We start from the raw sequence: 14,818 nt of genomic DNA, 5'->3' as shown, positions 1-14,818 counted from the left end.
TTAAGTTAAACGAACAGCCAGAAGTCGCTTGGTGCTAAGTCATACAAAACCGGTGATTTTAGAACGATATGGATCGATTTTGTTGTGATATAATCACGAAGAACGAGTTCAGAAACTGATTGTTTTTTGGTACAAATCGACCAAATTTTCCCACTTCACTGAGTAGCACCCATGATCTTATGCATTAATTTTTACTTTTCGGTAGCAGAAATTTGATTTCACCCGCGAAATTTCATATTAATACAGATGTAAGTGACAATAGTGTCAATTTCAAAAAAGAGACAAATATGTGTCCCTATTAAAATCCCAAAATTATTCTTGAATCCCGAATTGGTGCAACATTATTTTTATATCAAACAGAAATAAATTTTTTGCAACAGAAACTGATGGAATTCATGTAGTTTGTTGATTTAGTGCAGTTGAGTGCTAGAATAAGTTTTTTATTGAAACTAATATGTGATACGCCCAAGCGCCGCGTGTGCAAGTACCCTTAGGAATGACACAGTAAAGAACAAAACTAAGTTTCTGTTTGTTGAAAAATGTTCTCGAAATATTTGTATTCTCAGCTTTCTAGTTTCTTCTCAAATTATTATAGCTTACCAAAGATTTAAACATAAGCTTTATGCTATCTTCTATGATTATTTTATTATTTTATTTATTTAAAATTTTGTTTATTTAGTGTGGTCTATTGGTTTTTTTATGTACATACAAGAGTAGAACAACGTAAGAAGGGTCAACTAGTTTTAAATAATTTTATATTTACATTATTGTATGAAAATCTCTAGAGAAATTTTGAGAGTCAATTTAAAATTAAAATAAGTTCTATTTAAGAATTAATTCAAAATTTGTCCATTTCTTTTCACCTTTCGAATATTGGTTGATTTTATACCCTAAAGCTTTGTTGCACGGTTGACGTCACAATCAAGAAATTATAAGCTTCATGTATTTTTATTATTTGATCTCGTCGCAATAAAAAAAGATTAGTGTTAAAGTATAAGCAGCTAAGTTCATTCCTTAATTTTATCATAATTTGATTGAAATTAATAGCTTTGTTTTTTTTTTAACAAGTTTTATAGGGATTTTAGGTTCAAATAACTACCGAGTAGAGTATAACCGTAAGAACATAAAATAGTAATAATTGTAAGTTAAGAATTGTTGTTAATACATTATCTTTACACTCAATGAACAACTGGGTCTAATTTGTATTTCTTTCAAAGCCAAACAGACAGGTCCGTAACATTAGTATTTATGTTTACTTACTCTGTAAAGCAAATATTGTCTTGGTTCGCTTATATTTTTACTGAACTTCTAAGATCTAAGAACTTATTTGAACTGATAGGAGTTATACAACGAGGAAAAAAAATACCAATTTTTATTAGAATCTGTGAAAATATCGATTTTTGCAGTTTTGGTTTATTTGGTAATCGAAAGATTTAAAGATTTCACTACGTTTTCACTAACAACTAAACATAGGCCAAATTAAGAACCAAATATTTAACCAGACTTGCCACTATAATAAATCCAACGTAATAAGAAAACAACGCAATCTCGTATCAGCTGTACTAGCTTTATTTTTAAATGCGCTTTAAAAACACAGCGAGTCTTGAACCTGCACTAAACAGAGGCACATTGAGGATGAAGATGCTTTTCTACAATCATCCTTGGATTTTTCTAGTCCTAAATTAGACAATTATGCTTAATAATTTCAAATAAAATGGTCTTCAATTCTGAAGATGATTTTTCGATTAAAAATCAGATCATTTTAATGCACTTTAATTACAAAGTCAGCACAGCATTGATGGTGATAGACCTGCTTGATTTTTTATGTTAAGCTAACTTCAAAACCCTAAAGACCTAAATTCCTCATGCGAAATACGATTTAATGTTGTTTGTGGAATACTAATTCCAAACATCAATTAACAATCCTCAAATTTGGGTTTCGTGAGCACTACGAGCTGCACCAACAATATTTTTTATTGCTCTGGACCGACCGAAGCACCATGTTTCGATCACCAATTTGTCCCTTCCACCATTTCACTATTGCCGACCGAACTTAAAATTTGCAAACTGTAACTGTTTGTGGTGACAAATTTCAATGCGTTGTTGAAGCGTACAAATACAAAAGATGACAGCTTAAAAACTGAAAGAGAAAAACAGTTACATTTCTGTTTTGACAGATCTACGAGTAGATCAAAAGAAAATTATTTTTTACCAACTTTTGTAAGTTTTTTTCGGTTTTTAATTTTTTGTAAAAAAACTGTCAATTCGGTTTTTTTTTCAAAATTTTACCGAATGTTAAAGACAATATTTCTTATAAGATTAATTTTTTTTGAAGCCAATATTTCTAGTGTTTGAAAAGATATTTGAGTCAAAAATTAATTTTTACCAACTTTGAGTAATGTTTTATTTCTTATAAAAAAATTTTAATAGATGTTAAAAACGTTGTTTTTCATTGCACAAAATTGTCTTGGAGATAACAACATCTACTATTTCGACTCTAGGGACTTTGAAACGTCGAGAAATGTCAACATTTTCAATTCGACAAATCGGACCAAACACAATAACTTAATATGGGAAGTTAATAAAAAGAAAAATTTGTATCTGTTAAGCTGACAGTTCAGAATTGTATTAGTATTAGTGCAAAAGAGGAGTTGATTTTTCGAAAAATCCAGTTATGCATATTTGATCTTAGATCAAAAATAAATCAATTTACTTGGCCCCTGGAAAACCCCATAGCAAACAATTATACGGATAACTTATCTTACTTTATTACTTTAATTTAATTGGCGCTACAGCACATTGTGCTCCTGGGCCTCAAGTATAATAACTTTTGCCGGCTTACTCGATCTCTTGCTGCCTCCAGTTTCGAAATTCGAATATCAAGTTGACGTGCGTCGCCCTCAACTTGATCACTCCACCGGAGATGAGACCTGCCTCTGCTTCTTGTTCCCTCAGGCTTGGCGTTGAATACCTTACGGGCTGGAGCTTCGATGTTCATTCGCTCGCTATGCTTTAGCAATCTTAAGCGTTATCCACGCAGTTTTTTGACCAGTGGCAAGTCGCTGTACAGCTCGTATACCTCCTGATTAAATCTTCTCCGCCAGATGTTACTTTGCCTGTCGACACAAACCGGACCATAGATCGTACGCTGAACCTTCCTCTCGAAGATACTAAGAGATCCTTCATTCCCCTGGGAGAGGGTCCATGCTTCTGCACCATACAGCAAGACTGGGATGATTAAAGTTTTGTACAGTGTCTCTTTGGTACCTCGCGATAGGGCCTTATTCCTTAGCGATTAGCAATTATAATTCTGCGCTTGATCTTTGCGCTAATGTCATTTGCAGAATTATAAGCAATGCCCAGATAAACAAATTCGTTGGTTTTTCCCATAATGTCGATATCATCTGCATATCCAAGATATTGTGTAGATTTGTAAAAGAAGGTGACACTTGTATTGGCGTCGGTGTTGCGTACCACTCTTTCAAGAACAATATTAAAGCAGCTACATACATGACAGCGCATCGCCTTGTCGAAGTCCTCTGGTGGTTTCGAAGGATTCGGTCGAGTCTCTTCCAATTTTGACGCAGCAACGAGCATTTTCCAGCTTCATCCTGACAAGTCGAGTCGTATCAATTTGGAAGGTATACTAAAACTCAACATGCCACGATATAGTTCGTTCCTGTATACACTGTCATAAGCTGCTTTAAAATCGATAAAAAGACGGTGTGTCTCGATGTTATGTTCTTGAGTCTTTTCCAGGATTTGGCGTAGAGTGAAATTTGGTCGTTGGTTGATTTTCTAGGCCTGAAGCCACTCTGGTAAGGGTCAATTAGTTCGTCAGTAAATGGCTTCAGGTGTTCAAATAATACGCTGAACAAGATATTGTACGCGATGTTTAAAAGGCTAATGCTTCTGTAGTTGGCGCAGAAAAAGCGGTCACCTTTTGTATGGATCGGGCAGATGGTGCTTAAGTTCCAATTGTGGTGAAATGCTTTCTTCCGACCAAATTTTAGTAACTAGCTGGTGCATGCTCCTTACCAGATCTGCTCAAGCGTACTTAAAAAAAGCTCCGCCTTCAGACCGTCATCACCGGCCGCTTTGTACGACTTCAGCGCACTCTGTTCGGGTGGGTGGAACTCTAGATCGTCAACCAAATGGATTTAACGTGGCTGCTCGCTGGCGGAATCGTAGACTTCATCACCATTAAGCAGCTGGTTGAAATGATCTCTCCAGATTATTAGCATTAGCTTCGTCCGCGTCTACGTTATTCCCGTCCTTATCTTTGCAGGCTCCAGGGCGGCTAGTGAATCCCGTTGTTTTCTTTTTGACTTTTCTATAAAAGCTCCGCACCTGTTTCCTGTTATCTCTTCCCTGAATCTGGATAACTTATATATCTAATAATAAATAACAATTTGTTTTTAAATTCAAGGTGTCAAATGTCAGCTGAACAAAGACACTAGAAATGTCATTTCTTGCTCTTGTTCACATAAAAATCTTTCGAATTGTCTAATTTTAAACTAAACTTATTTTGAAATGTGAATTATTTCCAAAGTAAATTGGGTATACCCCTTTCATCATTTCCCTATACGTTCCTGGTTAGGGCAATTATTCGTCGTGTAGAATCATCATTGAAATGCTTCTTTTGTTTTTGTTTAAATTTCTTAAGTGATAATTACAACGCATTAAGATACATACCTTACCTAGCCTACCCACTGTACCTAACACAAATATTTGTATTAAAATTTCACGCATTTGTGAACTTGCACTCAAGTTGCTACAACAATAATTTTATTCTTTGTTCTATGTCTTCATTTTTTTATATATAAATGAATGAAAACAATAGGTACATATACATATGAACATATTTATTGTAAAGAAAAAAAAAAGAACGTAAAGACTTGGAATATTTTAAATTTGCAGTTATTTAGGAAGCACGACAAATTTGCAAAGAATCACGTTAGTACGCTTCATAAACAAAACACGTACCTGTGCTGGAAATGCTTTGTTTTTTAAGTTTATTTTAACTAATTGTATGAAATTCATACCTACATAAATGTATAAAGGTATATGCACATAGTTAAATATTACATCGGAATGCAGAAAGGGAGCTTTTGTTTGTTTTTTATTCTTGAGAATAGTAAACGTGTCTAGACCGGGTTTATATTTAACATGTATGATGCATTTTAAAATTAGTATCAGATGCTTTGCGAGTTAAGTAGGTGACATAAAGTTCAGCAGAAGTCAAAAAGCATTAAAAAACATCTAAAATTATTTGTATAGAACTTAAACTTGGCAGCACTTTTTTAAATGGCAGGGAATGCGTCAGCTGTCAAGTGATTTATTTCAAAGGCTGCGTTCAATTTCAGACAGATAGGGTATCCGGATACCTTTATGTTAGTTTGTTATGTGTATAACAGCTAATCAAAAACAGCTGAGGTGTCAAAAAAGGAATCCAAAGTTATCCACGAATTTCTGGGGTATGTAGGTATCTGACAGAACAGCTAATTCAAGACATGGTTGAATTTCGAGAAACTTGAACATTGACTTCACCTTTTTGTATTTTTGTTGGTAAACCAAAAAATACAAAATGGTAGTTGAAGTTGTATTTGAGGATGTTCTGTACATAATAGATAGTAAATTAATAATCGTATTGAATTCCAATTGAGCTATTTATTAAATTGTTACTTATTATCGTCCGACGAATCAGTTGCATTATCCATTAAATGTTTAACCTTACACCAATTGTGACTTCGAAGCTTAAATGTTTCTCTGCTTTTTGCGAACTGCTGAAAGTTGTTTTTATTTTTTGACCGCTATATTAATACAGCTATTGAACTCGTAACCACCTATCCAAGATACCCAATCCATAACGAGATTGAACGCAGCCAATATATCAGCTGTCAAGTGATTTATTTTAAATTAAGTTTGACATTTCAACTAATGTCTGATCTTCCCAATTGTGAAAATTTATTTTGAAAATTAAACTACGAGTACGTCCATTTTATGGGCAGCACGATGAAGGTTATATATGGTCAATAAACAAAACTTCCGTATTTATAGTGCTGATAATCGTCAAGTGTATGTTGAGCTTGAGATAACGTTAGATCCATACAAACTGATTGTTTATCATGTGATCTATGGGTTGGTGGAATAATTGGTCCTAGAACATCACAGTCAATGGAGGCAGCTATAGAGCTGTGATTACTGACATTTTTGCCCATCAATTTAATAAACATGCAGGAGCTGTGGTTTCAACAAGACAACATGTCATACAGCTTGTGCCACAGTTTATTTTTTTGAAAGAAGCGTTTGGCAACCACATAGTTTCACTTTACGTACCAGTAATTTGGTCTCCAAGTTCGTCTGATTCAACGCCGCTTGACTTTTTTCTGCGGGAATATGTCAAATTACTAGTCTATTCCAAAAAGCCCAAAACGATTTGACATTGAGTCAATCCACACCGATAACTTTCCATCCGTGCCCGTCTCATAATACTTGAATCGAAAACCATTTCTTCTCAATGTGTTGTTGTTTTTTTAGTTTTTTGTTTATTTATGATTTTTTTTGTTTAATTAACAAAAAGTTAAAAACAATATTATCCAAATGATAAAATAACTTTTATTTCAATATCTGTTTTTGTTCTCAAGATTACTAGTCGAAAACCAATGTTTATAACTTTAAGCAAGATTTTTTTAAAAGTCTTTATTTCTTACACAAAATAGTACAAATTTCTTCTAAGACCATTATAAAACACTAATAATACATCTATTCTCGAAGTTTTCTTGTTGAAAACCAGTTTTAACAATTTTGTGCAGTATTTTTGGACAATTCTTATTTTTATAAGAAAACTGACAGTTGGAATTTCCTAAAAAAAAAATTGTGCAAATACGTGATTATACAAAAGTTGAGTAACTCGATGTCATCAACCAATATATACAAAGTCTTGTTACATTTTATTGAGATTACAATTTATTTTTCAACAATGGAAAGACCTTTATTTAGTCACTCAATTTCAGTTCTTCATTTTGAATACAAGTTATTAAACAAACACAATTAGTTCTTAAAACGTCAGTCCTTTGGCATGTCACAACCGAAAAAAAACAACAATTAAGTGATTGTTTATTAAACATTATCATTGATTTGAGAAAACTTATCAATTTAATACAATCTGTGATGTATATAGTTTAATATATACTACAACTTTCATAATGCAATTTTGTGTTCAGTTTCATTCACCAGTCCGTTGTGTGTTATTTAAATTTAAAACTCGTGCGAAATACCGCTGACTAAACGTCAAATCTCACTTTGAATTTTAATGTTGGTAATGAAATTAGTTGCGGCTCGCACAATTTGACGGACATCATAACTGTACCACGTTATGTTTGTTGTCTAAACACGTGCTTAGTGTTAGTAGGATTTTACACTAATAACAAAAACAATATCCATAGTATGAATAACACCGATAAAAGTAGAATCTTGCTATGGATGGGTTTTGACGTTTATACGAGTCTCGAATGTATCTTATGTGATTTCGTTCTCAAATGTTGGTATGATTGATATTGCATTTGTATCTCGATGGCTGTGTTCGTTGCGTAGTTATGCATTTGGAATTATGTATGTATTTTCCATTGGGGAAAAAAATCAACAATATAAAAAAAAAAGTTTTGTTAAGGAAAATGGACTAACTGGGCTTATTTTGCAAGAGAAAACAATAGGAAAGATAATTAAGTTTTGCTATGTCTCCACCAAAGGTTTATCTCATTTTCGATTAAATAATTTTTTTTTGGTATTTTCACTGCACAAGAAGATTTAAAAATGATTAAGTTCAGCATCATATACAAATATTTTACCTACTCCATGTGCAATTTTTTCTTTAATTTGATTAAAACAGAACTATATCTTTTGTACACAAAAATGAAAACAAACAGACCATAATGCATTGCTTTTGTTCACACATTTTGACTCCATTGCTATACCCGACCGGAATCGAGGCGAATCAAGCTCATTTCAACTTGGTACAGGTATATAGAGAATTGAGGCGAGTTTCAAGCTCGCTTCACCACAAATGATAATGTACCAGTCTACGAACAAACCCCCTCCTTGAAGCAATTGTTAAATGAACTTTTGTTTATAGAATCTCAATTTCTAAATGTTTTCTTACCATTTCTTCATGAAAATTGTCCATTTTATTAGTTTTTTTTTGCTGAAGTTAAGCTTTTGATTTTCACAAAACTTTCTGTGTTTTCCTTATTATTATTCTGACATATCTTCTTTCAGTTGTACCAATTTTTAAATACAAAAATCTGCGGATGGTCTTGTTGGGAATTTCTCACTGTACTAAACGGTGATTTTTTAAGAGCTTGAGAACTTTTTTTTAAAAAAAAACGCATAAAATTTGCAAAAACTCATCGTATCTTTATTTGCAACGTTATATTGGTCCATGACATTTACTTTTTGAAGATAATTTCATTTAAATGTAGACCTCGGCTGCGGGTTAGGTGGTCCATTCCGAAAGTCCAATTTTGGGTAACTTTTTCGAGCATTTCGGCCGGAATAGCCCGAATTTCTTCGGAAATGTTGTCTTCCAAAGCTGGAATAGTTGCTGGCTTATTTGTGTAGACTTTAGACTTGACGTAGCCCCACAAAAAATAGTCTAAAGGCGTCAAATCGCATGAACTTGGTGGCCAACTTACCGGTCCATTCCTTGAGATGAATTGTTCTCCGAAGTTTTCCCTCAAAATGGCCATAGAATCGCGAGCTGTGTGGCATGTAGCGCCATCTTGTTGAAACCACATGTCAACCAAGTTCAGTTCTTCCATTTTTGGCAACAAAAAGTTTGTTAGCATTGAACGATAGCGATCGCCATTCACCGTAACGTTGCGTCCAACAGCATCTTTGAAAAAATACGGTCCAATGATTCAACCAGCGTACAAACCACACCAAACAGTGCATTTTTCGGGATGCATGGGCAGTTCTTGAACGGCTTCTGGTTGCTCTTCACTCCGAATGCGGCAATTTTGCTTATTTACGTAGCCATTCAACCAGAAATGAGCCTCGATTATGTAGACCATAAATCGGACGTAAAGCGCGAAACACATTTCGAACCGAACACTGATTTTGGTAATTAAATACAATGATTTGCAAGCGTTGCTCGTTAGTAAGTCTATTCATGATGAAATGTCAAAGCATACTGAGCATCTTTCTCTTTGACACCATGTCTGAAATCCCGCGTGATCTGTCAAATACTAATGCATGAAAATCTTAACCTCAAAAAAATCACCCTTTACTTTACGAGTCAATAAAAACATAACTATCAAAAGACTTAAAACTGCGTTTTCTATTGAATTCAAATCTTGCTTTAATTTTGGGACACCCTTTATATTGAAGTCTCTAGCGTTTTTGGTTCCTAAGATATTTAGGGTTAACCAAAATGTTCACCTTTTTTTCAAACTGCTATGGTTAAAAAACAACCCACGCAACTTTCTTGAGAACCCTTCCTGCATCGTTCTGCTTTATTATCTGTATTACAAAATTTATTTAAAGCCGATATCTCTTTTGGTTCTTTAGCTATGGACAACGAAAAAAACGTCGCGAACGTACGTACACACGCACGCACAGACATTTTTCTAAAAATCTTTTAATTCGTCACTAGGGACCTTGAAACGTCGAGAAATGTCAAAATTTTCAATTTGACAAATCGTTACAATAACTTCCGATGGGAAGTTAATAATATTTATGTTTGAATACGTCGTTTAGTGTTAATCTAACTCGAGTTTATTTAACTTAACTTCTTTGATTGTGAATTTTAAGTATGCACCACTTTTGTAAAGGGTGATTTTTTTGAGGTTAGGATTTTCATGCATTAGTATTTGCAGATCACGCGGGATTTCAGACATGGTGTCAAAGAGAAAGATGCTCAGTATGCTTTGACATTTCATCATGAATAGACTTACTAACGAGCAACGCTTGCAAATCATTGAATTTTATTACCAAAATCAGTGTTCGGTTCGAAATGTGTTTCGCGCTTTACGTCCGATTTATGGTCTACATAATCGACCAAGTGAGCAAACAATTAATGCGATTGTGATGTGACCAAGTTTCGCACTCAGTTTATTTTATTGGACATTAAACCAACCACACAAATGCGTACAGTGCGTACAGAAGAGAATATTGCGTCTGTTTCTGAGAGTGTTGCTGAAGACCGTGAAATGTCGATTCGTCGCCGTTCGCAGCAATTGGGTTTGTGTTATTCGACCACATGGAAGATTTTACGCAAAGATCTTGGTGTAAAACCGTATAAAATACAGCTCGTGCAAGAACTGAAGCCGAACGATCTGCCACAACGTCGAATTTTCAGTGAATGGGCCCTAGAAAAGTTGGCAGAAAATCCACTTTTTTATCGACAAATTTTGTTCAGCGATGAGGCTCATTTCTGGTTGAATGGCTACGTAAATAAGCAAAATTGCCGCATTTGGAGTGAAGAGCAACCAGAAGCCGTTCAAGAACTGCCCATGCATCCCGAAAAATGCACTGTTTGGTGTGGTTTGTACGCTGGTGGAATCATTGGACCGTATTTTTTCAAAGATGCTGTTGGACGCAACGTTACGGTGAATGGCGATCGCTATCGTTCAATGCTAACAAACTTTTTGTTGCCAAAAATGGAAGAACTGAACTTGGTTGACATGTGGTTTCAACAAGATGGCGCTACATGCCACACAGCTCGCGATTCTATGGCCATTTTGAGGGAAAACTTCGGGGAACAATTCATCTCAAGGAATGGACCGATAAGTTGGCCACCAAGATCATGCGATTTGACGCCTTTAGACTATTTTTTGTGGGGCTACGTCAAGTCTAAAGTCTACACAAATAAGCCAGCAACTATTCCAGCTTTGGAAGAGAACATTTCCGAAGAAATTCGGGCTATTCCGGCCGAAATGCTCGAAAAAGTTACCCAAAATTGGACTTTCCGAATGGACCACCTAAGACGCAGCCGCGGTCAACATTTAAATGAAATTATCTTCAAAAAGTAAATGTCATGGACCAATCTAACGTTTCAAATAAAGAATCGATGAGATTTTGCAAATTGTATGCGTTTTTTTTTTTTTAAAAAAGTTCTCAAGCTCTTAAAAAATCACCGTTTATTTACATTAAAAGAAATATGAACTTATAACTTCTTACCGTTCTGTTTTATATTCTTAAATATTACCTTTAATTTCTCCAAAGCAGTTAAAGTTAAACCAAGCACTTAAGCACACATTTCATGAACTTGTTACCCTAGTTACCATCCAAATTGTTTATTTTAGCACAACCGCAGACACAAAATGTGAAAGCTTTAACAAAATTAATTCTTAAAATTCTTATTTGTAAATTATACTTACCTTTTTTAGGATATAAATAATATTATTTAAAACACCAAATAAAATTTAACTTTAATAAACTTTTTTCTTAAAATTTCAGGAACATACCCAGCGGACAAATGCATGCGAATATAATATTTTTATATACTAAAATGGAAACTCAATAAAATCAAAATTCCACATTCAAGAACATCACAATAAAATTAAGGCAATGTTCTCAAATACATCACATCAAGGCGCTTCAGCATACTGTACGCTGCCGTTTTCTCGCAACAAATCCAAAGATGATGCCTTGAAAACCTCTTCGTTTGGCGACACCAAGCGATTGTCTAAGCTCGATGAAGAAACCACCTTAACATCATCATACGGAACCGTGGGAAGGAAACTAAGACGTGTCATTAAATCACACGACGATGCACTTCCGCCGTATAAGAAACTCAAGCCCGAATCCGAAGAAAATGAAAATAATAGTTCGTTTGGTCTATCGAATAACCTTTCGATAGAATCAATACAAAATGCTTGCGAATTCGCTGAATTAAGCGATGACGATCGACCGCCAATCTTTGATGAACAACGTTTGACCAACGAACGGAGGTCCTTGAGGTCACCATCAACCATCAGTAAAAACCGCAATAAAAGAAAAAAGGCTGAAAATCCATTCTGCACACTGCGCAGAGGTGGAGAAACTACTCGTTTGCCGGATGGAACGTTTGATAATCTGAAAAGAGACCATCACAATGACATCATCAATCACAGTTCGCTTACGCTTAACCAAGAAGAAGCATTGAATGTACTGAATGAACTTGATGCCATCTTGGACAACCATGCCAGCTCGTCTAGCATGGAATTGACTTCATCCTCGGAGCAGACGGAAAAAGTCGAGGATTGTCTCTTGGAATTGGACACATACTTGGATGGGCTAGATGACAATAAGAGTCTTAATAGCTCCATTGACTGTGATAATGTTAAGGTGCTAAACAAAGCCCCCAAACGTCGACCTACAACCCTTCCAAAGAATATGCGTAGTAGTTTTACAAATTCTAAAGGCTCCAATGCTGGCTCTGGCAATGACTCATCATCACTAAATCGCGGTCATGTGCTGAGAAAGACCATTGGAAGTGGCAGTGCACTGCGGAGTATGCGTGGCGGCGACCGCGGCGGTGTTGGTGACAATGGAGTTATTAAGGCCACAAATAATAACATATCTCTTTCAGGTAAGATATTCTTTTATTTCACGTTATTTGCTTTCTCTTTTAAGTCGGTGACAGCTAAGCCACCGTCACATAGCATAGGTTCGGGGCTTGCTGCTGCCGACGATTGTCGTGACGCGCCACACCGCCACCGTGTCGGCAGCGCCATTCCGTGATTGTTTAAATATTGTGACTATTTTTAACTTTTACACTTTCCTGTGCACATGGCGTGAAGTTAATATACCAACAGCTAAAGTGAGGGAGAGGTCAATGAGTGAAGCTTTTGGAAATCAGGTTTGCGGTGGTTTCTCAAACTAGTTTTCTTTTATTATTTTTTGTTCGTTCTTTGTTTACACTTATACGCGAATTTATTTCGATGTGCAGGCTGCAAATAAATTTACCTGAATATTTAAGCAGCTTTATTCGTTTTCACAAGTTTTATGGTATTGCACAAATTAAAGGTTATATGGTTATGTACATATTTATATTGAGCAAATAGTATTTATTTATTAGCTTGCATATAAATAACATACATAAATTAAGTGGGTTAGAGCTGTTTTTGTGGGGGGGGGGATGCGGAGAGACTGACTTTTTATCTTGCTCTTAAGAAGACTGACATTTCATCACTTTAAACATGTGATCTAATAGATATGAGGCTGGACACAAAGATGAATGTAGTAAAACAAATAACTTTGTTGTTTTTCAAGGTATAGAACTTTAAGTTGGCAACACTATTTAGACTGGCGGCCATTTTGACAGCTGTCATGTGATTTAATAACTTCTAATAGGATTTTTTGCATTAAAAATATTGACATTTCTCAACGTTTTAAGGTCCCGAGAATCTAAATCAAAGACATTTAGAGAGATGTGACAGTGTTCGTGTGCAAGTACGTTTGTACGTGTGTGCGGCCATTTTGACAGCTGTCATATGATTTAATAACTTCAAATAGGATTTTTTGAATTAAAAATATTGAAATTTTTTGACGTTTTAAGGTCCCGAGAATCTAAATCAAAGACATTTAGAGAGATGTCAGTGTGTGCATGTGCAAGTACGGTTGTACGTCGTATGGACATGAAGGTCGCACCTTGTGTCAAGTCCATACGCCGGACGTGTAAAATGCCATTTTCCATCGTCCATATCTCTAGAAGCGGTCAATATATCAACTTCAAAAGAATGTTTTTTACAGATAATTGTCACATTCACAGTTCAAACTAGTGGCTACGTAGCCAAGGGATTCTGATTGGTTAAATCTAACTACAAAAGTAGTTGAAATTTCTCCTCCGACGTTTCGGCTACAAAGTTAGTGCACACTGATTTTGACGTTTCACAATCAGCTGCTCGACAAGGACACAAGCAATCACAATACCCGTGTTTTGTTCGGAAATATATCCATAGTAAAGTAGGATTTTACACGAATAACGAAAACAATATCCAAAGTGAGAATAACACCGATAAAAGTTTGAGTAGAATCTCACTATGCATAGGTTTTTGGCATTTAAACGAGCCTCGAATGGATCTTATGTGATTTCGTTCTTAAATATTTGAACGATTGATATTGCATTTGTATCTCGATGGCTGTGTTCGTTGAGTAGTTTGTGCATGTGTGTTTTCCATTGCGGAAAAAAACGAATCTATTACTGTTGATATTATTTAGTTTTGTTAGTGAAAATGGACTAACTGGGCTTATTTTGCATGAAAAAACAATAGAAAAGATATTTATGTTTAGCTATGCATGTTTCCAAAAAAGGTTTATCTCAGTTTAGAATAGATAAATCTCAACCCGATTCAGGTATATAAAGAATTGAGGCGAGCTTCAAGCTCGCTTCAACACCACATGTTAATGTAGTAGTCTACGAACAAACCCCCTTTTTGAAGTTTTTTATTATTATTTTGACAGATCTTCTTTCAGTTGTACCAATTTTTAAATACAAAAATCTGGCCACTGCGGATCGTTTTGTTGGGAATTTCTCACTTTACTATATTTGAAATGCGAAAAAACGCACGTAATGAAATGAATCTTTCGGTATTTAAATACATATATAAATCAATTGTATTATATCTTCTATTTGGTTTTATTAAATTTAAAAAGAAAAAAACTATTTAATGTTCTAAAAATAAATGTTTCTTATTTTATATTTTTCTGTATATCATTAATATGACAGTTCCGGATTGACTAGCTTTGTAGTGTTATTTTGCATTCACAAAACTAGTTGAATTTTGACTACGTAGTGACTGCTTTGTGAATGCGCCCAATATCATCGAAAAATTGA

General features: G+C 34.9%; 1 protein-coding gene across 2 annotated transcripts in view; it reads left to right on the top strand.

The window, feature by feature from the left end:
• Nucleotides 1–14,818, top strand: part of LOC129953471 (sodium-dependent transporter bedraggled) — a 65,004-nt gene that overhangs the window by 42,271 nt on the left and 7,915 nt on the right. For both annotated transcript variants that reach the window (XM_056066721.1, XM_056066724.1), the window contains exon 2: nucleotides 11,458–12,571. In XM_056066721.1, the coding sequence (XP_055922696.1) occupies nucleotides 11,569–12,571 (1,003 nt within the window). In that variant the 5' untranslated portion in view covers nucleotides 11,458–11,568. The remainder of the gene's footprint in view (nucleotides 1–11,457; nucleotides 12,572–14,818) is intronic.

This window comes from Eupeodes corollae, chromosome 1, assembly GCF_945859685.1.
Source record: "Eupeodes corollae chromosome 1, idEupCoro1.1, whole genome shotgun sequence".
Classification (NCBI taxonomy): domain Eukaryota; kingdom Metazoa; phylum Arthropoda; class Insecta; order Diptera; family Syrphidae; genus Eupeodes; species Eupeodes corollae.
This window is presented reverse-complemented; position numbering and strand designations above follow the sequence as displayed.